Genomic DNA, 24,461 nt, shown 5'->3' on the forward strand with positions numbered 1-24,461 from the left:
TGGTTGGTTTGGGGTCTGCCCTAAGCTGCTTCCTCACCTTCTGGAAGTGGTTTTTGCAGGGACATGGGTGTGTGTGCTCATGAGGTGCTTCTGGTGCTCCCTTTCCTTGCAGTGCAGTCCCACTACTCCCACACCTTGTGAGGCAGCCTCCTAGTGAGTGATGTGACCAGCACATCTCTCGTGTAATTTTCTTCCTCCCCCTGGAAAAACTGTTTATGTTCTTCAAATAAATAATAAATGTGTTTAATTCTTGTCTACAGTGTGCTTGTTTTCATTACTGACACGGAAGTTCAGAATTCTTCAAGTAGGAATTGGAGAGAGACCATGAACCATCAATCCTGTGGGAATTTCTTCCATGTATTTCAGACTAGGTCCTAAGAAAGTGCTTAGCACAGTCTTCTGCACAGACGTGCTTGAAACTGGTGAGAGATGTTTCTGAAGCTGTGAATGAAAATGTTTTCCCAGCATCACTGGTACGCCCTGGGCATGGCTCTGCAGCTGCTCTAAAGGCACAGACAGCATTCATGGATCTGACTGCATTTGATGGGCACTCGGCAGAGAGTGTGGAGGAAAGGTTTGCTATGAACACAAATCAAAATAAAAATGCAAGAGGGGATCCCATTTGAAAGTCCGTACAAACACCTCAAAAGTAATTTTTTAATTTTTCCACAACTAGTGAATATTTCTGGGGTACACATACACAGCAGGGGCTGGGCTTTAGCCCCATGCCTTATCCAAGCAGTGAGCATCCATGACTCTGAGAGGATGTGTTCAGGTCTGTGTCTCCCAGCATTTCTCCAGGGCTGTCTCTGGCATTGTCTAATGTGCCTTACCTGAGCTTCTCAGTGATAGGAGCCTCCTGTTCTCTCCTCCTGGTGCTTTCCTACCTCCCAGCTCTTGGATAACTTGCTGCCCCCACTTGCCACCTTCATTATCCATGCTGCTGGAATTTTAAAGAAAGAGGTCAACCATGGACCTGCTGCTCTCCAGGTGAGTGCTGATCCATGGGATTTCACAGTGGCTGAAGAAGTGGATGCATGGCTGTTTTAAAGCCCAGTGCTGCCTGCTCAGAGGATGGCAGCTGGATCCATTGTCCCCAGGGATCCAGGGTGAGAGATCATTTGTGTCCTTTGGGGGCACCAGGGATGCAGAAGGGAATGGAATCCCTTCAAGGCCACTGAGGGATGGACTCTGTTGGGACACAACACTGAAGAAGAGTTTTAGATTGATAAAGTGAACATATGTGTTGTGTTGGGCATTGGTTTGGAGGGTGGGCTCACACTTTGCCACTGTCCCAGCTTTGGTGGCTCAGAGCCCCATAGCTGCTTTGCTCCTGTGGGATGTGGAGTGCTTGAGGTCTCTTATGAGGATCTCATAGCAAGGGCACTGGCTTTGGCCCTTAGAAACCACAGTGACTGTTTATTTTCAAGGGAAGGTCTTGGAAGAGCAGCAATCCTAAAGGGACATGAAGCAGGTGAGTATCACATTTGTTTTATACAGTTTGTGTCCATACAAACAATCCCTATTTGGCAGAGCAGCCACCAGCCAGCACAAGTGCCTGTGTTGCAGGATGGCATGGTTTGCAGGTGTGCCATGTGAACACACTACAAAATTGCTGTCTGTTAGAGCCATGGTTTTGAGGTTAAAATTAATATTTTGTAATGCAGACATAAGAAGTTGTATAACCATGTTTGTAATTAAATAGCCATTATTGCTGCTCAAATCAGTTGTCATACCCTACATAATAATTGTTGCCAATTTCCCCCCATTTTTATTTTATATTGGGTAATAAGTGAACAGTAAGGTTTTACATAGTATTCAATGAATCTGGTATTCTGGATGATTTTGGAAAATAATTCCTCATAATTTTGTTTACTGGGTTGCTGGTTGGTCAGTTCAGCCTCCTCTCCTTGGGGCAGTGCCAGGGCTGTGGTCCTGGTGATATTTGGCAAGTCCAGTGTGGTGTTGCTGGGGAAGACACAGAAAGGTAAGGTCAAGCCTTCTCAACCTTGACAGCAAGTTGCTTCTCTTTGGGGAAAGTGGTTCTTAATGCAGAGGCTGCAGCTTTGCTTTATTTATTCAGATAGTTTTTCTACCTGGCAAACTCCTCCAAACCTGAAGAAGTAGCCAACAACCAAACAGTTAAGAGAAATATAAAAATAAAATATTTCTACATTTCATAAAGTATGAGTTATAGCAGAAAAAAGTATTTTGGATTAAATATATTGTACTCAATTTTTCTATCCAGTAATGTATTTTTATTTATCTGAAAAGATTTAAGGTGGCCCAAACTGCTTAGATGGCATGTAGGAAGCATTCCAGTTTGACAGAAGCTTGAATTGATTATTTTTCTGAGGGAGGGAAAAAAAGGAGTTTTATTTAAATCAACTTTAAAGCTTTATATTAAAGGGTGAATATTGGTAGCTGGAGAATACGTTCTGCCTTCCCCTCATATTGCAGCTGGACAGCAATAGCCAGCCTTCACTTATTTATTTATTTCCTGCACAGAGGGGAGGAAAATATAGGTCCATGAATCAATCTAGATAATGGGGAAGGCTGAATGTAATAAATAATACAGTAACAACCCTAAACTAATGAGCTGTTGCTAAGGTACATTTCACAGGCTCATCCTCTATATAAAAAGTCACTAATAATCCCTTGGTGTAATCAGATGATAAAGCTTTGCCATAAGGCAACACCTGTGCAATTAAAGCTGTGGATTCTTTTGCACGTTTCATTAATTTCAGGATTTTGTAAAGGCACAATGACTACACTAATAATCTAGTCTACTTGACTCCATGTCTACTGGAAACAGGGTGTCTAATTAGGTAAAGGTAATTAATTAGAGATAAATGGAGCTAATCAGACTCGGTTAACACTAATTCTCTGAATTAAGACATTTTGGGACACCTACTATTCCACTGGCTTTGATGTTTCCCAACAAACACGGAGTTGGGAAGGAGTCAGAAAGCACAACATTAATTCTGCTGGGGACTGCAGGCCCAGTCCTGCAGCAGTGCTCACCCCACGCTCTGCCTGGGGTCTGGGGGCTCCAGCCCTGCTCCTCCCTATGCCTTTGCTGGGAGAGGCCTCCCCTCCTGCTGGGGGCCTTGCTTTCACACCCCTGGGAGCCGTTGGTTGTGTTTTTCCTGGCTTCTGCCAGGATTTTGCTGATTGTGGTGTTTACCCCACAGCTTCTTCTCTTGATGTGAGAATATTTTTAAAATCCACGGTGTGCTGGTGTTTAGAAGGGCCACCATGTCCTCTGCTGTGGACAGCATTCAAAATGCAGAATGCTGTGCCTTATTTCAAGGAAGAAAGTAGGATAAAATAAAATTAAAAAAACCCACCAAACCAGCCAATTTAGAATAAACCTGTATTATTTAGTGACAGGATCAGGATTTCCCTGGTGGTCTGTGTATTTGTAACTCTTTGGAGGTCATGAGCCTGTTCTGGTGCGGTATCAGGTGCTGTTCATCTTGCTTAGGTAATCAACCCCAATTGCATTCAGGTGCCAGCATCTTCAAAACTAGCAGGACTGTGGGGCAGAGGAGAATAAATGTGAGTGGGACAAGAAGTGAGCAAGAAATCTCAGTTGCTTCAGTCTTGTGGAATTCCTATGTGCTGCTATTGCTAGATCTGTGTTAGGAGAGTCCTGGTTTGCCTTTTTTTCACAGGTAAATGTTACTTCCTTGCATGAACTAGAGTGTAACACTGGTGGCAGATTTGGTGGAAAGATGCAGTGACTGGTAGATGCCTACACTGAAATGATAGTGCTACCACCTCCAGCTTTGTTAGTGTTTGGGGATGGGGCCATGCTGGGCATGTGGAGCAAGTGCATTTTAGAAGGTATTGCCTCTTGTCTCTGCGTGGTGTTAAGCTACAAAGATGATTTCCCCTCCCCTGTGGATGGCCTGCTCATTTCAGCTACAAAGCACAGCTGATGGAGAGTTCTTCATCTATTGCTTGAGTGCTGGGAGGGGTGGGAAGCACTCTCCCTGCCAGCATCTAAAGAAGACCAGATGCTTTTTTAAACTTGTATTTCTAAAACACCTCAGCTGATGTTGCACAGTGTGGTACATAACTAACAAGAGTGAGCCAGGAATGAGTGCTTGTAGGGTGAGCTATAGCCTGAGGTAAGTCTCCATGAGCTGAGCTACACTAGCCTCAACAGAGGAGATGAAATAGAAATGTCTGAATACTTCTATTACAAGATACTTTTTGGATTGACCTTTCAATAACTTGTTAAACTACAGAAAACATTTCTGTTTTCTAGATGCGAAAAACCTGCTGGGTCACACAGTCCACAAATGCCCCTCTGGATATTTTTAATAGCAGCTTGGTGACTCTGGGCTTTCAGGAGCTGCTGGGGCTTGGGCCCCACTGTTCAAAATAACTTGCATTTCCAAGGATGGACAAAGCCTGGATAGCAGTTTCAGAGCAGTGGATACAAGAGAATTGTTGCAATTGCAGCATCCAGGCAGGAGAAATGATTTGGGGTGTGTGCCCCCTGTACCCCAGGGAGGGACAGAGCTGCAACTGCAGCATCCAGGCAAGAGAAATGATTTGGGGTGTGTGCCCCTGTACCTCGGTGCTGCTGCACCCTGTGGGCAGGGAGGTGGGCCAGAGCTCAGAGACAGACACTCCAAGCCTTTGGTTGGGGCTGCAGAGCAGCAGTGTGAGAGTCCAAGCCCAATTTGCTGACAGCAATTTAACCCCTCTTGTGCAGTTGAGGTCACCAGTCAGCCTTCAATCACGTTTATATTTTTTTGTATCATAAGAAATTCAGGAGTTCCAGCTCAGCAGGTTTCAGTCTGGTTGCTGATACTGTCACCTGATGCACTTGTGCTTTTGAATCCAGCCCTGTCCATTGCCCAGGCTCCAGTGCTCTGAGGAGGTGCAGTTCAGCACACTGTGCAGGGAAGGGGGAGATGTCCAGAGGGTCACACAGCTGCTGATGCCCTGTTTGGGCACCTGCAGTGCTCAATGCTTCTCCAGTGGGAAGGTGAGCTGAGTGTCTTGAGTGCCTGGACATGTCAGAGTCTGTTCTGCTTCAGAGATAAGGTTCATTAAATGTCCTCCAGTCTGACAGTCCTTGTCATCTGCAGGCATGGATCAACAGCTACTGGTCTTGGAGACCATGGCAGAGTTGCTGGATGTGCACAGACCTGTTCAGGTGAGTCCTAGCTAAAGGATGGCATTCAGCTCACCTGACTGTGCACAGCTGCAAACAGTCTTCCTTTCCAGACTCCCCTCATGGGAGAGAAATGGGCACTGGCATGGTTACTCTCATCTATTTGGGGTTTCTCACTGAAGTCATGGCTCTGTGTCAGCAGTGCCTGCTTTCAGAAACTCCCTGGGTGACTTCAGGGCGTGGTCTGCAGGACTGCCTGGGCTCTGCTTGCTATGGTGTGGTCTTCTGCAGGTTGGTTGTGGCAGGGGAATGGTGCTGTACTGGGGGTGTGGAAAGTAAAAATGAGTGAAAAAGGTTGCTGTTTATTGAATTCAGACATCTCTGCTATCTGCTTTCAGTTTGCTTCATTTCTCTTTGGCTTTGTGAGAACAAGGATATGTAGTAGGGAAAGCAAAACCATGGGGCAGGAGCAATAATAGGGTAAGGAATGTTGAGCCTGTGGGAAGGAGCGAGGTTGAGGAGGAGCTGTGGCTTTGTCAGAGCAGAGCCCCGGTGCCAGGGGGATGCCCGGCTGTCCCGCAGGGCAGTGTGGGGGCTGTGCCCGGCCCGGTGCCACCGCAGTGCCCGCAGGGCAGGGGGCTCCGAGCCCCGCAGCTCCTGCCCGGCTCCCTGCCGGGTCTCTGCCTCTCAGTGTGTGGGATAACCCTCGGTGTCCCGGCTGGGCTGCTGTGGATTGGTAGCTCAGGGGTTTAAAATGTTCCTATATTCAAACTAAATGTTTTGTTAATTTCAAGTGTTAAGTAAATACCTTAATTGGCTAAATGATAAGAGCAGAACGTTCCTTAGTGATAAACTCAGTTGTTCTTTCCTCCTTCATTTTTCATAACAACCTTCCCACTTGGCCTTTGCTGTTTATGAGAGCTGCATCAAAGCAGTTTCTCTCCATGGCTCTGGGCAACAGTGAAGTCCATAATCCTGTGTCTTGTCAGCCACTGGAGTTTTCAAACTAGCCTCGGTATTTGTGCCAGGAATGGAACCTCTGTTCTTAAAAGCAGCAGTGAGTTCCCTGCCCTCCCATGGTATGCAGAACCTTCCTGAGCAGCTGCTGATCAGCACTGCTGTCTGTTCACACACAAACACTGGCTGTAAATGTCAGATTTTTCAAAAAAGTACTGTGCTAAAGCTAAAGAATGTCTTGTGGTTTTTGTTGAATAATAGAGGACTGTGTAGAATAAGTTTTGTGTAGAATAAGAATAAGTTTTGTGTAGAATACCTTATTTCATTATGACCCCTGTTACCTTCCTATAAAGCAAGTCAAAACATTGTTCAGTGTGGGGTTTAACTGCACAACAGTAACAAAATGCTTAATACTTTAAGGAGGGAGTTCTAAAATTTAATAGTTTATTTTATTATTACTCTTTTGGATATAATTAACTAGGGATGCACTTCAAACTGTGTTCTCCTTGCTATTGAAATGTGTTTTTATGTTTCACTCTGGGGGAAAAAGAAGTCTGTCAGACCGTGGGTCTCTCCCTTGATGCCCATCATTAGAGGCTTTTTAGAGACAAGCAAGCCATTTTGCTGTCATTGGTCCTGTTCAAACAGAGGGTGTTTATCCATGCAGTCCTCTGGGGAAGGGTGTCAGGGAGGGATCTCCAGCCAGCAGCTGACACAGGTACAGCATGCTTATTTGACTCTCTTCCAGTGTTGAGCTTGTGTGGTTCTTGCTTCTGAAGCAGCACTCTATGGACACCTGTCCTGACTCCAGGTCTTATGCCTTTGAGTCTGCTGCTCACCTGGGCTGGGACTGTGTTGAATGATCCCATCAGGGGAAAGGGGAATCTGGGCTGGAGGACATGGCAAGGTTGCTGCCAGGGGTTTCACAGTGTCTGGCACTGTCTCCTCAAAGTTTGGCCTTAAAAATCCACTCTGTACCAAACAGCACCTTCTGCACAGGCTTTTATTCTCATGTAAGGCCAGGCAGACCAAAGTGTTTGTGTGTTACTGCTGAAGAAAAGACCTATTTGAGGGTATTATTTCATAGTTCCATGCTGAATTTGCAGCTTCATATCAAAGACATCACATCTTTTTTTTCCAAAATACCCAAAGTGACCAGGCTGATCTCCCACAGGTGTGTGTGCTTCTCTGGTGAAGCCACACTGCTGCAGCAGGCTCACCCCAGTGAAGAGGTGGGCAGGATTCCCAGCTGTGTGCCCGGGGCTTCCTGCCCGTGCCTGTTCCTCTGGTCATGCTGCATGTCCTTTCATGGAGCAGAATGGCACAAATCTACTTCATTTTATGGGGGTTGAGGCTGGATCCAGTTACAAAACTGCCAGTGGAGCTTACTACATTTCTGTCCAGTTTTTTACTAGTCCTTTGGGTGATTCCCTTCCCCTCCTTGTATTAACACTCACTAGATTTCAGATTGATGCAGCTATCTCACAAGTGCCTTTGTTAGGAAGCAGCCAGCAAACTCTTTTGGGCAGTATGTTGGGGACCACATCTGGCAAAGCCTTCCCATCTCAGCAGGAATAGTCCCATGAAAAGATGGAGGCTGGAGAGTGAACGTGGGCAGAGCCTGGAGCACCACCCATATCTTTGAACTGCCTGATCTGTGGCTCTCTGATTCTGGCACACGGAAGGAGCAGGGGCAGCTCATGTTTGGGTGGGTGTGTACCATAACTCCAACACTAACCGGTTTGGAGTACAGGTGCTGGTGCCTCTTGCATGAGGTGGGAACTGCTCGTGGCATCAGCTGTGCAGATCCGCATGGCTGGGACTCATGGAAGCCCCCGGATCCCTGTCCATGGCTGCACCAAAGCAGACTGTCCCTGGTGTTGGTGGGGTCCCAGAGGGCACTGGTGGTGCTGTGCCTTTGCTTGCAGAGCTGGCACTTCCTGAGCAGGCATTTGTGGCAGGGCTGGATGAAGGAGAGGTGCAGGGAGGTGCTCTGGCTGCTCAGACTGGGTTTTGGGTGCAGGCTGGACCATCTGGAGCACCAAGAGCTGCACAGGAGGACTTGTCCTTTAAATAATTTCTCACATGGGACATAAACAACTGAGGAAATTCTCAAAGAATCTTAAGAATGTGCATTTTCCTGTCCAGTCTATTTTTTAATTTAACAAGGTGTTTTCTGTGTGAAGGCTGCTGTTGAGGCTTAGGCCAGTTTTGGATGAGTTCCTGTGCATTCCACCCTGTCCTTAGTCATTGCTCTGAGCCCCAGAGCCAGCCCAGAGCCTGTGCAGCTTTTCCAGCACTGGTGATGTGATGCTGCCTGGCTGTTCTGCATCACCTCCCAGCTCTGTGGGCACTTGGGTGCTGCTTCACCACCAATCCTGCTGGCAAGACTCACAAAGCCCTTGGTTGCAAACCCTTTTCCCCTTCAGCCTCCTGCTCAGGGTCTCAGCGCTGCCCTGCTCCCAAGGTGGGCGGGTGTGGTTTGTGTCATTTGGGCTGTCAGTGCCTGTCAGCTGCTGCAGGGGCTCTGCAGGGATCCTGGGCTGGGCTGGGCTCTGCCCCGCTGGCTGCCAGCTCCAGTTCTGCTCAGAGCCGGGGACAGTGACATATGGCAGCAGAAAGGCAGTGCAGGGCAGGAATCAGAGGCAGAGTTGTTCCAGGCTGGGCCGGGGGTTCCCTGGCACCACATGAAAGGCTGTGATGGTGCTGCTGCAGCTCAGGCTCCTCTGGCTCTGCTGGCAGCTGCTGCTCCCCACAGCACTTGTAATCCCTGCCACAGTGGCTGCAGAGGGGCTCAGGGCAGAGGATGTGAGTAGAATTAGCAAATTCTTCCATCCATAGCAAAGTTCTTAATTGCACTGGATAATGTTTTGGCCAATTCCTGATTGTGAATTTCCTAGATGTTGTTTGTTTGCTGAAATAGTTGAAATGAAGCATTTTGGTGTTTCATATTTAATGGCACTTAAAAGCAGTAAAAAGATAAACAGCAGTCTGGAAATGCTTTATTTGCTCATTTCCAACAGAGAGCTTTCAGTCCTCTTCTTTGTTTCACTGAGAAAATTATAAACTTTTTCCAAGACTTTTTTTCTGGATGTCAAGGAGTAGAGGCCACCTGTTCTGATCTCTTGCTAGGATTTTTTTTAGATAATTTATTTTGTGAATGACCACAAGTGATAAGGTGGCTGGTGAGGGTGGAACAGCCACAGCTGCTGGTTGGCTGCTACAGCCAGGCACATCTGAAGGGGCTGGATGGGACAATGTGGGGGCTGAGGAACCTCTTGAGGGCTTTTGCTAGAAGCTGTGGCACTTGTGGTCTGGGTGCAATCTCCCTCATCTTTCCTCAAATTCCATTGTTCAGGAAAGCAAAACTAATGACTCATTATGGGAGAGGTTCTCTCAATACACATAATTTGTGAGTTGAAAAATTGGAACACTAAGTTTAAAGGTTTATTATAATGCTCAAAATAATTCCTGAGATGTTCACCCAGACATCATCTTAGAATAAGTAATACAGAATTATAAAGTTTGAAGAAATACACCTAAGTGTATGTCAGTGATATGACAGTGAGAGATTTGGCTCCTTGTCCCTTCATTAAGGACAAATTCACCCCAAGGGTATAGTCTGATCTTGGCAAATAGTGTTATAATAGCACGAGAATATTGCCTGCTGGATAACAGACACTGATGATTAAATTTAAGTGTGTATTGTCCACATAAAGCAAACAACACGCCTTTTTTTTTTGCTTTTTGTGAACATTCATCACTGGTGCTGAAGATGGAAGATGTGGGCTTGCTAATTATTGTGTTTTTAACTGATAATATACTGTAAATTTTGTATAATGCAACTGTGACCTTATAGACAATGCAAGACATGACAGCAGGCCCATAATTATAGTATGCTGAAGAAATGCTTGTTATTATCTACTATTTTTAGGACCAGTGTTCAGAGCCTCTTAATTTACATAAGCTTTAGACATTCACACATTTTCTGTCTTTGCGTATGGATGATAAATTTTGTTCAAATGAAAGATGAAGACGTTGTTTTAGGTGAGAGGTTAGCCAACTGGGAACTTGATTACTGTGAACAACAAAAGCATCAGTAGAAACTGAAAAAGGAGTATTTATTTGAGAAAGAATTGTTTAACCCAAGATTCACAACAGGAAAACTGCAATATTCAAGTGGAGTCTTGGTAACTTGTGATTTGAGAACTGATTAAATGATAAAGGAGGGAGAAAAGAAAACAGGGAAAAATCCTATAATCTGTTTATCACAAGGAAAGTGAATGTTGCAGGGTGTTCTTATAAGGCATGAATGTTTTGTGCCCCTGCCTCGCCTCTCTAAAGAGCCTCTGTGATGTTGGGGAATTCACCCTCTCATCTCCCTCAATGAGCTTTGCTGGCCACAGCCTGCATGTTCCCAGGTCAGAGCAGTGTTCCAGACTCTCCTGTCCCTTCAGGGCTGTGCCTGCCTCCATGGAGGTGCACAGGAGAGCTGGAGGGCTTCTTGCTGCACCCCGTGGCTGAGCAGAGCTCTGGGGTTTGTGGTTTTGGTCCAGCAACACTGGTAACCCATTGGTGCAGAGGTGCTACACTGCTCAGCTTCCTTCTGCTTTCTGCAACCCTCACAGGGCTGTTCCCTGCATTAAAAACCAGAGAAAGCAAATAGACACATGGCTGAGACAGGCAGATGAAAGGCTTGTTTGTACTCATTACACTGGAGGATATTTTGAGATCAGATCATCCATCTGAAAATCCGACCTTTCATAATACTGCCAAACAAGGTCAGCGATGTCTGCACTCCCTGCCTCTTACGCAAGTTGGAGCTGCCTGGAAGCACCTTCCACCACTATGACCAAGTTTTCTAAGTTGAATGAAAAAAGAATTTTTTCATCAGGGCTCGATGTCTTGTTTTTGTGCTTTGTTTGCCCATTGTGAGTGATTGTGTGAGAAAAGTCATTAGTTAAAGAAGCCAAACAAGTTGCCACCATACAGCACTGCCATATAACATGCACACTCAATCTCCTCTTAATCTGTTTTCTTTCCTTTTTTCACCTTATTTAGTGGACAAAATTGCAGCCCTGAGGACTGCAGTGTCTGCAGAAAACCACAGTCAATGCAGATCTTCTTACACACTGGGAATTTTTAGGATGCACTGGTTGAAGGCACTGAAGGCTCACTTACTCCCAGAGTTTTTTCTCGCAGGTGATGGAGACGCATGAGGCAGCTGGTGAGTGCGCAGTGTGCCTCTGCACAGGATCTGCCCTGCCCTGTGCATTTCCCCAGGTGCTGGCTGGCTCCATCCACAGCCATGGGGTCCTCAGCAGGGTAAGTAGGAGCACACAGGACTCAGTTTGCATCTGTCCCCCCAGCAATGTTAGTCCTTTGGGACCCGCAGGCAGGACACTTCTTCTCCAACAGCCCAAACTGATTATCTTGTGGTTCTCTCTTTTTGGACCTCAGAACAGAAGTGTATGTGTGCGTGTATAAACTTTGGCTAATACCAGGGAGTGTTTCACAAAGCAGCTCAGCTGTGTGAGGATTCACTGGGTGGGTTTTGCTCAGGGGGAGGCTGTGAGCTGCCTGGGCAGCTCTGAGCAGTGATGTGGGATGTGAGTGAAGCTGCCAGGCTGGAGCACAAACACGGGGCTCAGGTACACGAGTGTGTACAAAATAGCTCCAGCTCCAGCCTTCTGTCGAGCAGACCTTTTGTAGCAGCACAGAGGGGCTAGTAACAGGGTGGGAAAGACGACAATATGTTTGATACAAACTTTAATTGCTGGAGGCCTTTCCCAAAGGCCGATAATGGCAAAAGGTGTAAATGGAGGAAGGCTGTGGCTGCCCCAGCTCGCAGATGGGCTGCGAGGAAGCTGTGAACGGCCAAATGATAACAGACTAACCAGGCATTCCAACATCAGCTCATTAGCAATCTGTCAGATATTTTAATTTGTGTACTTGTGGGCTAAGCAGATATTACAGGATTGCCTCAGCTCCCAGGCATCCCTTTAACGCAGAAGGAAGCAGTGAATGAATAAACCTGGCAATGTGATCTGGTGTGTTTTCACCCTTGGCTTTTGAGGGTCACTTTGAGATCCAGCCATGGCTGTGTGACCTGTGCAGCTCCAGCCTGGCAGGGGGAAGCAGGAATGTCTGGTGTGTCACTGCTGATGCCCTCAGTCCTGCTTTCTTGGGATACTGCATCAGGGAGACCGTGCCAGCTCACAGGTCTCCCAGGTATCAAAAGGTCAGTTCCCAAAATGTAATAAATTAGTTAAGCAGGGGGCCTGAGATAGTAGTGGATAGTTTTTGTTTGTTTCAAATAATTCAGTAATTTCTTAAGAGAGCTCTTTCACTGAAAGAGGGAACCAACCATATATGATGGAATTTTTTACCTCCTAAATCTCTCACACAAGATTCACCAACTTTGATCTTGTTGAAACTACTGGTAGCTAACTTTCACATAAGGGTACTTGTGCTAGGTGTTCCCAGTTAATTGACTGTTGTGAGGGTAGTCTTTCCAAACTGCAGCTGTCCAAGTTTCCCCTGGCTCAGGAGATCAGCCTTTCCTGAGGAGAGCAGGCTGGACTGAGGCTGAAGGCAGTCCCCAGCAGGCTGCCATGCTGTGCAGCCCAGCCTGCTGTGCAGGGCAGGGAGCTGTATGGGTGCTGCCCTGTCAGCAGTGTGTGCCCACACACTGAGAGGGGCAGGCAGGCATTGCGTGTCTGCAAGGTCTTTTAATCATGTTTAGCTTTGTAATATTATCACTGAGGCTGCTGAGAATTGAGTCGTACCTCCATAATCAGAGTGAGTATGACAGGGGCAATGTAGTCAAGTGCCAAAATGCAGGGTCCTCCTGGGGCAGGAGGAGTTACTGACAGAGCCCTTCAATCACACAGAGATCCTCCTGTGCAGCCTGGCCGGCCTCTCGGGCACCTCACACCTCAATGTTAGCATGAAAATGCCTTTATTTCTTTAGCTTAGGCATGTCAGGGATGGCTGTGAACTAAGAGACACTAAAAATGCTGGGATTTGTCTGTCAGACCACAATTTTGAGATGGTATTTCTTTTAATCCAATTTAGTTTTACATATTGGCACGAAGCATTACAGTTGATTGCATAGAATTACATTGGAATCTCTCAGCTGCTTGATCAGAAATGGTATCAGCTCCAAGTAGGCCTGACTATATGTTGGCATTGAAAATGTTACAGGCACATAGCCATGTTCTGATTCATTCCTAATGAGATTTTGAAGTTCACACTATAAAATGTTCTGTCAATTAAGTCAGAAATTCATAGCAACATATTTACTTCAGTTAACAGTGTGTCCTTTCAGTGCAGGGATCCCAGCTGTTACGATGGTGTTTTCTGGTTCCACAGCCTCATCAAAGCCCATTCAAATATTTTCATTAATCCATGTTTGTAATCCATGTTTGTCTGTGGTTTTGACTGCAAAAACAGCTCTGTGGAACGTTCTCAGTGAGAAGGAAGCAGCCTAAAAGACAGTTGCAATACAAATAGCTGTTGTTCTGTAGCTCCCTGTGGCTGGAATCAAACTGGGCAGAAAAAATCTGCTTTACCAGTAGCAGGTTTTCTTGGTACAGGTTTCTGCTTCCTATCAAGGCTGACTCCCAGGATAACATGCTGTGGGAACACCACTGTGCTCTGTGCCTCAGAGGGGCTGCTGGGGAGGCTGCTTGTGCTTGTCACCAATTAACAGAGATGGACATGCAGATGAGGGAAAGCAGCGCTTTTCTGCTTAAGGTAGCACAAGTCTGGAAGGTGCAAAGCTGTTGGCAGCTCCTGCATTGGCTGTAACACAGAAAGCAGCTCTCACTTAGCTTCAGAGCAGAGTATTGTTTTTTGCTTTTATTCAGTAAGTCCCACTTTATTTAGGTGAATTTATTGGTTTAGGAACCAATAAAGCAGTAATAGCTGAAGTGACTTGGTCTTTTTAAATGTGAATCCTTTTTCTTCTCACCTTTCAGGTGTTTGAAGCTCTGATGGCTGCTCTGTGGGAGGAGAAAACTCCCATCCAACTGCCCCTCTCTACAAGCCTGTTAGCCAAGGGATCTGCAAGAGGGAGTTTTACAACTTCTGAAAGGTGTTGAAATCAGTCAGGTTGCCGAGTGGGGGCTTAAGGGTGACTGAGGCATGCCTGCCTCTCAGGAGCAGGGGTTGAGGGACTGCAGCCTTGAGAATGACAGGTGGGTAGTGCCTGCTTTGGAGACACTCCTGCCACTTGTGCATTCCAGAGCTCTGCCCCACTACAGAGAAGGACATCTTAATGTCATGCGGAAAAATGCCACAAACTTGATGGGGAGCTCCAGAAACTTTGGGACCTGCAGTGCTACCTTTGTGCCATGTTTCCCTTCTAAATGTCCCTTGGTCTTGGAGTTCTGTGATTTTTAGGAAGCAGAGCAGGAGCCACCCTCCAGTGCCAACACTGCCCATGCAGCAGGCATGGCCAGCCTCATGCAGGGGAGGTGGCTTTGACACAGAGGTTGTGGTGAGGGTAAATTATGTGCTATTAACACACATGCTTTCCCTAGCCTTGCCAGAGACTTATTTCCAAGTGCAGCTGTGTTCACAGCTTCCTCAGACTCAAGATCAGGTGGGTTTTTTTCTTTCTTTGCAAGTTCTGACCCTGAACATAGGACCAGTTTGAAAACAATTGTCTAGTTTGATAGGGAATTTCATGTGTTTTGAACTTTGTGAGAGGATAACTATTTGATAGATAAGTCATCATGTTAAAGCTGGGTAACTGCAGTGAACCTGTATGGTTCTTAAAGCTGCTTGGTCCAGTACATGTGTATTGTTGATTTCTTTGCTTATTTTGGGAAAATAAGGGAGGATCTTATGCTGCACAATATATTACAGGCCCTAGAAACCTGTTAGGTAGAGCTGATTGCTTTAGGTTTTAGTACTGTTTATATAGGATCCTTTTTCCAGTTGCTCAGCATGTGAAATACCAGGCTCTGGTGTTTCTCAGTGAGCTCCAGTACTGGCCAAATTCCACTCCAACGCGCCTGGGGCACCTCTGCAGGCAGTGAGGCTTCCCAGGAACAGCAGCTTCTTGCTGCCAACAGTGGGAGTGCCCAGGGCAGCATTTGGGCCTGGGAGCACATCCCCTACAGCAGGAGGTTACAAATGTCACCTGCAAGGGTTTCTTTTGTGCACTTTGGGTCTTTCCAGGCAGCTGTGGTGGAGCCTTCCTTCTCAAGCCTGTGTGTGTGGTACAACACCAAACAGCCCTTGCAATGCTCAAGTTGTCACAGCACAGTGTGGCACTCGAGATACAAATGCCCTTTTATTTTCACTAAAGCACTGCAAGCAGCACTGACAGCAAAGCAGCAATATGTGCTGTCTGTGCATGGATAATAAATACTGCTGGCTTGAAATTCCTGTGCACATTGGGCATGGATTGTGTTTTACCACATCACAGGATACAATGACAACAAAGGAGCTCCTTCCCCTTAGCATAAGGTAAACAACAAACAAACAAAGCTAGTTTGGCTGTCACTGTGATGATCAGCACCTCCATCCAGGAGCACCAAGACTCAGTATTGCTTTCATTTCACAAACAGAGGTAATGGCAAAGCCACTTCCCTCCTAGCTATCAAAAGCTTATAAAGAGGCTGTTTCATCTGAAGCTTTGTGCAGGCACATCGTACAAATATTTCACCAGAATACATTAGAACTGTGGCATTGCTACTTTCTTCACCACTGCACAGGAATTACCAATGTGGCCACCAGTCATTGTCAAGGTGTTTTCATCCTGCATTTCCTTTTATAGTTTTGCTTTCTTTATTCTAATTTTGCCTTTCTTCTCTCCGCTCCCCACTGTGACTGAAGGGCAAAGCTTAGTCTAACAAGAGCTAAATAACGCACAAATATGTATGGGTAGCGTTACAGCTTTCAAGTCCCATCTGGGAAGAGTGAAGGCTCCTGCAAGTCTTATGCTCTACTGGAGGTTATCTGGAGCTGATGAGTTACAAACACACAAAATGGTGTATTTTTAAGGAGCAGCATCATCTTAGCTGCTGACCTACTTGCCCAATAGAAAGCGAGACAGGAGTTGCAAGTTTTCTCCTTCTCACCTGCTGTAAGTGAAGCCATCCATCTTTGAAGGTCTCCAGCCTGACCCTTTGTCATCAGTGGTTTGCAGGTGCTTGAGGCACCTGGCTTCACAAGTGGCCCCAAGCAGACGGATGATTGGATTTTAGGTGTGTGGTTCAGCCAACAGAATTTCTTGCCTATCTCAGGTTTTCCATGGAGGGACCTTTTCCAGGTGCTGCTGGGAGCATGCACAGTTTCCGACACTCAGGGAGGTGGGTCTGGGGCCTTGGTGTGCTCCTTGTCCGAACCCTGCCACCAGCTCCTGGCACCCTGCCTGCCTGTGCTGTGGCCCCTGCTTGGCTCCTGGGTGGCACAGGGGGTCACCTGCACTGGGGGGATAGTGAGCATGGGCCATGCACTTAGAGTTGGACTTAATGATCCTTCCAGGTCAGACTCTTCTGTGATTATTGCATTTTTTGTGAAATGGCATTGGAGGAAAACAATTTCCTTGCACTAGCAGCAGGATTTTGGAGGGGGGAAAGACCTCTGCTAGGGAAAAGCCCTACAGATGGAGAGGCCTATGAGAAGCTCTCAGCCAAAACCTGGTAAGAAAATCTGATACAGATTTAATAGGGATAAAAACCAAAATATGATGTTTGATATGAGATGATGCAGACATTTGAATGAATCTGCTTTTAGTATCACAAGAAGGTGGAAAGTCTCATTTCTTGGAAGGAAAAAAGTTAAGCAAAAATCAGATCAGATTGGTAGAGAAGAAATTGGAGTCGGACCTGCTGTAGGGTGAGGGAAAGCAAGAGGCTTGGTGAGGCTGCAAGAGAGTTGAAGAAGAGGGGAAAAATGTTTGTGTTGTTGGAGAGACACTGGAGGAGGTTTGCTGCTGTAGATTACTGTTTTTCATGCAATTTTTTCTTCTCCTGAGATGAGAGGCCAATATTCTACTGAGTTTCTACAAGGCTTTCCCTTCTGTTTCTCCAGACCAAGTCTCTGGGAGTGATGTTCTTGGACTGATCAACCCTCCTGCAAGCAGCTAAGGACATGCACATGCCACTGTGAGAGGAGGAATATATGTGCTTTAGGAAAGGACTTTATGGCAAGCTGAGGAAACCATAGCAAGCTCCCAGTGGTGGTGCTGCCCTGCCTGTCCTGCCCAGCACAGTTGGTTGGTGTCCTTGCAAAACTGGGCGCTCCCTGTGGCCGAGGGACGGCTCCCTGTGGCACTGTCTGGGGAGCAGCCATGGGCCTGTGTGCTGCTCCCCTGGGCCCACACTCAGAATGAGGCAGAATTCAGCTGAAGCAAACAAATGCTGGTTTTGACTGCATCAGCGAGGCAGCTGGGGGAGCAGCAGAGGGGATTGGTGTGCGGGAATGCCGGGCCGTGCTGCGGGGATTGGTGTGCGGGAATGCCGGGCCGTGCTGCGGGATTGGTGTGCGGGAATGCCGGGCCGTGCTGCGGGGATTGGTGTGCGGGAATGCCGGGCCGTGCTGCGGGAGCGCCGGGCAGGGGCAGCGCCGCTCCCAGGGCTGCTGCACACGACCTGGCACTGTCCCATCTCCATTATTTCCAGGCAGCCCACGGAGCCGCCAGGCAGGCTGCCAGCAGCGGCAGCGTTCTGGCAGGTTTCTAAACGCCGGCTGAGTGTGTGTGGCAGGCCATTTGTACCATATGGCACCCAAGAGCTAATCCGAGACAGGGTGCTGGGCAGTGAGGGGCCAGAGCTGAAATGCCATTTAGAAGTGAAACATCAGCCCAAGTGGCACAAAGCCACAATGCCAAACAATGAAAGAGACCGGGGGTGGGAAAGGAGCTGGAGAGCAGAGGATGACTGTGCTCTTGAATGCAGCCAGATTTCTTTATCTCTCACTGTCCATATTCACAGAGTGCTTAGAAATGCTGTTGAGATTGAGCATATATTATGAATATTGAAATAGAGATCTCAATATATGTGATGTATTTTGTATGCATGTGTTGCTTTGCTCAGAAAACCCAATGAAGAAAAAGCAGAGCTGTACAGATTTCTGTCTCTGCCCTGGAATGGGGAGCTGGTGCTGGTGGCTGCTGTTGTCATGATCTGTATGCACTGGAAGCTATTGATCTCAAAGGGGTCCATCAACTGACAGGGTGGGAACCCTGAGCTTCAGCTGGTATTGACCATTTTGGCCTTGGGAAGTCAAGGAGATCTGGTCCATGGTCATCTTGCCTTTGAAAGGATGTTTTATCCTCCAAAGATCAATTGATAGAGTTTTCATTTACAGTCTTGTTATATTAAACAAATGACATTGTGTAATCGTTTGCTCTCTGCTCTTGGGCTCTAATGGATAGTGCTTGTCACAGTTATTGATTTTTCCTCTCTTACAGAAATCTAGTACTTCAGGAATATTGAGTCATGCTATTATCCAGACAGGTGCCAACCCTCTGAATGACAGACAACAGGCTGTTGTCACTGTAAACACTTGATAGGTGGCAAAAAAAAACCTAGCAAGAGTGTCATTTATCCACTAAAATACTGTAAATAACATGTAGGCTTGGTAGTTCTTTGATGCCTAGCTTATAAAGAAGATAGGATTTGTTATGCTGGAATAGACTGATTTCCTGTGTGCTCCCTTCACTGTGGTGACTGTGACCAGATGCCCTGGTGGATGGTTCCAGTGAGCTGATCCCCACAGTGAGCAGGTTATTCCCAGGCTTATGAGTTTCATCTGAGCAGAGCAGGAATGCTTGTACTGACCTGGATGCTGCTGATGTCAGAAACCTGGGGACACTTCACAGTGCTCCTCTCCTTCTTGGGATGTCCCTGCATTTTTGAATCACTGCTGCATTGGATGACTGCCTTGGATGAAGATGTCCAAAACAGCAAGTGGTTGCAGCAATTTTAAACTCCCCCAAGGTACATGTAATGGAATTTATCTTCAAACAGGCATTATCTTGCTCTTGTCCTCACCATAATTAATTTGTGTTTTGGGTTGTTTTCTTTAATGTACAGATGAAGGGTGGTAGCTCTGCTGATCTGCCATGTGTGTGCACACGTGTGTGCTGCTTCCTCCTAGCACGAGGGTGCAGAGACCCGTGGGGCTGGAGCAGGAAGGCACAGTGGGATCCTGTCTCTAGCAGCTTTCAATGAAAATGAGCATTGGCTTGATCTGGGCATGGAAAAATGCCTGGGATTCTTGTCTTGACAAAGGGAAGAGGACAAAGTTTAGAAACAAGTCATGAACTGGTGATCTATAATTACAATACTAGAAAAGGATGTCCAAAAGCCACAAAAAGTGTGTGCTTCTGCTTAGCTGTGTGCCTGTTTTTCACAGAAAAATGCAATGTGAACATAAAAGCAGAGTGCACTCAAAACCAACTTCCTGGATGGAGAGAGAAGAGCTCCAGCAGGGGGTCCCTTTGCTGTGCACTGGCAGGGTGGGATGGGATGTGTAAGGCACAGCTGTGTGTTTGCAGCACCCCTGTGGTGTCTTGGGGACAGAAGTGACACCGTGCTTGTTCCCAGTGCCACTGTGCAGCCCTGCCAGGGCAGCATGCTCTCATACAAAGCCCTGGAGGCCATCTCACCCACACCACGGCTCACCTAGCTTAATGGCTTCCTACAACACCTCCCAGTTCAAGAGAAACTAAACCAGCTGTGCCTATTTATTTGGCTTGGAGGAGCTGGTTAGTATGCACATCCTTTCTGCATCTACACAGCACGTGAATAGCCTGGGCCTTTCCTTACTACACCAGTGAATAATAGCAGGCTTGCACAAGCAAGTGAAAACCGCTTCCACAACAGGAGGAAGAGAAATCTGTGGTTGTTGGGGAAAATCTTTCAGGCATTTAGAGCTGTAAAGTTGTGTGAAACAGTTGTTGGTTATAATACCACCTTTGTCCATGGCTTGCTGTTTAACAGCATGGTGTGTTGGTGCCAGTGATCCCACACATTGTTGTGAAGGCTGTGTGTGTTTAAAAAGGCCTTGGGAGCAGCTTAACAGTAATGCAGAAATACCTGTGTGTCTGCTCCATTCCTGCTGCCTGGCTCCATAGAGCAGCTTTTCTCCTCTAGCTTTGGGCAATGCACCCTTACAGCTGCCAACCCTTGATAGATCCCATGTGATTTTTATATTTCAAAACACTAGTTCTGATGTTTCCTCCTACATTTCCCTCTCTGCTCCTCTTCTTAGTGCATCTGGCTTTTTCCTTAGGCTTGAGTCCTGTCTCAGCCTGGTGAGTGATTCTGCTTCTTTTGAGATCCAGCTCTGAGCTTTGCCCACCTCCCTGTGGAAGGGAGGTTTTGCAGGCTCTTTCAGATGTCTGAATTGCCAGGTTATCTGCTTTCTTGCTGTATGTCTGTTAAAAGAAGCAGCTTTTTAATCTAATGGTATCTGCTGTTGTAAATTATGCTGCTAATTGTTCACCTTTATGATATTTTTCTTTTCTTAATTCTTCCTCTGCTGTCTCACTACTCAGGTTTTCCAAATAGCAAGGGAGCACCTTGGCCATTTTTCTTCTTGACTAAATCCTTTAAATTTCTCATTTCTCTTCAGGGGTCCCAGCAAGAACATCTTCTAGGGACGCAGTGGCTGTGTGGCTGTCAGCCCTCCTTTGCATCCCTGTGTGCAGCCCTTGCTGGTGTAATGCACTGGGCTATCCCTGTGCTCAGCACACCAGCCAACCACCCTCGGAGCCTTCCTTCTTCTGCTTCCCCTTCCCTCCTGCATCCTTCCTCCTGCTGCTGGCAAGGGCTCTCCTCAGCTGCCCCCCTGGATGCAGGGGCACAGGGATGTTGGACAGGGCAGGTCCCTGCAGCAGTAACACAAGCTGCTCCATGAAACCGGGCTGGACCCTGGGCAGTCTTTAAGTGCCTTCAGCTCTTCCCTCCCAGGCCCTGTCTGGATGGACATGTTCCTTAGGAAACTTTATCTACTGACTGGAAGATAGAATTATTAATTGTCATTTTTGTAGCTACATATTGCCCAGAAAATAGATTTCTGAACCCCCAAAATATTGTAAATACATTAAAAGAACCATTATAAAAGAGGTGCTAAAGTTTATTCTGGAGATTTAAATCATAAAACTTTGAATCTAATTATTAAGTTCAAATCCAGATACAGGCTATTTCATTGAGCTTTAGTGAATTTCCCCTTTAAAAGATATTGTAATTTATGACTGCTTAAGTAGAGAGCACAATAGTTTGCATAAAGAAATGGAACTGGAGGCTCTTCCACTGCACTGTAGTGCTGCAATCATATCTACCATCTACTGCCAAATGTTCATCTTTTTTGAATCCCCAAATTCTTTTTTACAAAATGGTAAGCTTGGACTATGAACCAGGATTTATATAGCTGTTTCAGGAATTGATTTTTTCAAGCATGTGACAATATAAACTTGATTGGAGGACTGCAGCTCCTTGTCCTGAAGGGAGTGAAAACCCTCTTGGTTTTTGTAAAGGTGGCTCACCTGATGGCAAAGGCACTGCCTGGAATATTTTGCAGATTGGCGTTTCTGTTTGTTGATTCCATATTAAACAGAATAACCAAGCATGCTGAAGGTAAAGCCCTGGTTTAATTAACCCTCTTGGTGTAGTACCATGTGATTAAATGTGACTGAGCTGTTCCTTGGGGCTTCTGCTTCTGAAAATACTAACAATAATCATTTGTTTTCTTTTTATATTTAAACACATTATTGCATAGCTTGGTGCAGAGATAATTACCAATTTTATCTCCTGTGTTTTTCTAATGTTCATTAATAACAATAAAGGGTTGTAGGTTAAAAACTCATTTAATTGCCTTTATGTTAATGACATTATGAATAGCCTTAGCTACAAGATTTTAATTCTGTCCAGTATCCTGTTTCTCAGTAAAGCCCCTGGAGAGCTGCTCATTTTATCAGCATTACTGATTCAGAGTTTTTCCTTGCAGGTGGGTTTTTGTACATAATCAGAATTAATGCACAACACATTTTGCAAGGAACAGAGTAGAAGCTCTCTGAATAAGTAATTAACTAGAGTGCCCAAGGAAAAATGCCTGAGCAAATTTTTTAGCATATTCATAAAACATTAAGAAGAGTCACAAACACAGTGGAAACAATTTACTGGTAATATGCTTTCACGCCATTTTCTAAGTCTCTTCTTTTTTTCTCTCCTTCTCTTTTCCTTTTAATGAATGAAGTAAAACCATGGAAATTTCAGCTCTCATTAAGGAGCACCTGCCCTTGGAACAGATTATGTTCTGAGCTGCATTGGACAGGACTTATTGGAAGATAAATGGAAGTCAATACTAGGCTTTTTCAAAGTAAACAAAAAAATAGACTTTTCTACTTCATGTATAAATAGCGTCCTTTCTACACCACCTCCTTAGTGCTGAAAGACAGATGGAAGGAAAGGTTATTAAGTTACTTCTGTGTCTAGTGGTAATTAATAGATCCCTCAAAGATGCTGATGGTGTGCAATGTGTTTGGAAAATGCCAAAGTGGATCCAGATACTTCCATTGTTTGGTTGCGTAAAGTGTGTGGGTCTGGCCCTCACATGCAGGGTGGATGAAATACTTCCTTGCCAGTAGCTCAGCCGTAGGCTCTGTCTGTTCCACTCCCTGTCCTCTAGTTTGCCACAGGGATCTCAGCAGTGGCTCTTCTCTGGACTTGCTGTTCAGAGGGACTGCCATCCTCAGGTGGTCAAGTGGTTCTGGGGGCCAGAGCTGCCTCAGGAAAATGGTGAGTCCTCCAATGCCTGTGGGATGATGCTAGAGCTGTGTCAGTGAGGCTGCAGGGGTCCAGTCTGCACACAGAGAGAAGACCAAGGATGTCACAGGGTGGTACCAAAATATCACAGTGGGCTGTGGCTTCACCCTTTCCTTCTGGGGTGGCAGAACTGACCTGGAGGGCTTTTCCCTACAAAGGTGAAAATCTTGGACAGTTTTTTGGGGACTGCTGGATCAGCCCATGCTGATCTGGTGGCTGATGGCTCCTGATGAAGAGCCAGTGGTGCGATGGGCTATCGAGGACCGTCGCTTCAGCTCAGTGCGAAAGCAGTGAGCTGGAGCAAAGGTCCTGCCCTGCCAAGCCTGGCCTGTTTGCCACTGAAATCCCTGCCAGCAACTGTTCCTTTAATGATCTTTTTGACAGGCAGAGAGAGCACCATTGTTTGCTTAGTTTGCTTTAAAAATAGATTTCTAAATTTGCAAGCGACAGTTCAATGCGTGTCTGAAACCTGGTGCCCCAGGGTGTGCGGGAGCACCAGAACCACAAACATGGCACAAGCTTGTGGGGACAGGGGAAATGGCAGCACTAGGGAGGCTAATGTGATTAAGTCATGTACAACTCAATTAGTTTCCCTTTTCCTCCCATGGTAGGTGGCAGGCCTGGCTGGTCACTTGCTGGTGGATGGAGACGTTGCATTCAAGGTCACACTGAGTGCGCGGTGGCACCGAAGTCACACAGTTCCAGTTTGACCCTGGCTGTGCAGGGCCACTCTTACAGAGCTGGGAGCAGAGGATGAGTAGCCCTCCAAGTCTCCATCCTGCATTGAAAGGTAAATCTTGACAGGCAGCATCTTCTGCCAAGTGAGGACAGTGCTTAAAATGCTGAAGTTTGCCCGGAGAGGGCTTTTCACATCAGGGCTTAACCAGCAAGGCAACACTGGAGAGCTAAGTGGGGAGAGTTAGAGCTTTGCCTGTGCTAGACAGTGTGAATACCAGGCAGCTAAAGCCCTCATACTCTCCTGTTTAGAACACCAAGAAAGCAGAACATCTTTTCTAGGCATCAGAACAGAGTGTTACCTATTTAACTGAAACACCTGACTGGAGAGACAGGATCAGGAATTGAAACATTCATGACATCTCTGTACCTATGATGGGCACCATGTTTTCACACAGATTTGGAATGCAGAATGGTCCTGAATGCAGAAGGGAATGAGCACATCTGCATGGGCAGGGGAAAGAGAACTCACTATGTGGGAAGGAGATTCCAGAGAACAGGAGAAGCTGTGGCCGTCCCAGCCATGCAACTTGATCCCACAAAGTGGTACTTCCAAGTGGACAGGACGGGGTCACAAATCTCAAAAACTTCATGCTAAAATCAGTCTATTCCACAAAATTCTGGGAGAATCAAAAACTGGGCTGGACTGCCACAGGGTCATCTGGACAATCTAAAGTTGTCCTGCTTTGTTTTGACCCTTTTTCAAATGTCTCTCCTTTACATTTTAAAATGAAAGGCCATTTTTACATGACTGAAGTGGATTGCTTTCACCAGAAGCATTTGAAAGTGTGCGTTTTCTGCCCACAGTTAGGGACAGACCAAACCGAAACTTCCTTTCTTAAGAA

At 46.3% G+C, this 24,461-nt stretch overlaps 1 protein-coding gene across 1 annotated transcript in view; it reads left to right on the forward strand.

Moving 5' to 3' along the window:
• The window catches only part of LOC135450903 (uncharacterized), a 42,651-nt gene extending 24,529 nt beyond the window's left edge, over positions 1-18,122 (forward strand). Inside the window, exons 5-10 of the mRNA XM_064719544.1 lie at positions 4,862-5,005; positions 5,109-5,176; positions 11,294-11,416; positions 14,074-14,189; positions 14,638-14,699; positions 17,141-18,122. Of these exons, the coding sequence (XP_064575614.1) occupies positions 4,987-5,005; positions 5,109-5,176; positions 11,294-11,416; positions 14,074-14,189; positions 14,638-14,699; positions 17,141-17,196 (444 nt within the window). The 5' untranslated portion in view covers positions 4,862-4,986 and the 3' untranslated portion in view covers positions 17,197-18,122. The remainder of the gene's footprint in view (positions 1-4,861; positions 5,006-5,108; positions 5,177-11,293; positions 11,417-14,073; positions 14,190-14,637; positions 14,700-17,140) is intronic.
• The last annotated feature ends 6,339 nt before the right edge of the window (positions 18,123-24,461 follow it).

This window comes from Zonotrichia leucophrys, chromosome 8, assembly GCF_028769735.1.
Source record: "Zonotrichia leucophrys gambelii isolate GWCS_2022_RI chromosome 8, RI_Zleu_2.0, whole genome shotgun sequence".
Lineage (NCBI taxonomy): Eukaryota > Metazoa > Chordata > Aves > Passeriformes > Passerellidae > Zonotrichia > Zonotrichia leucophrys.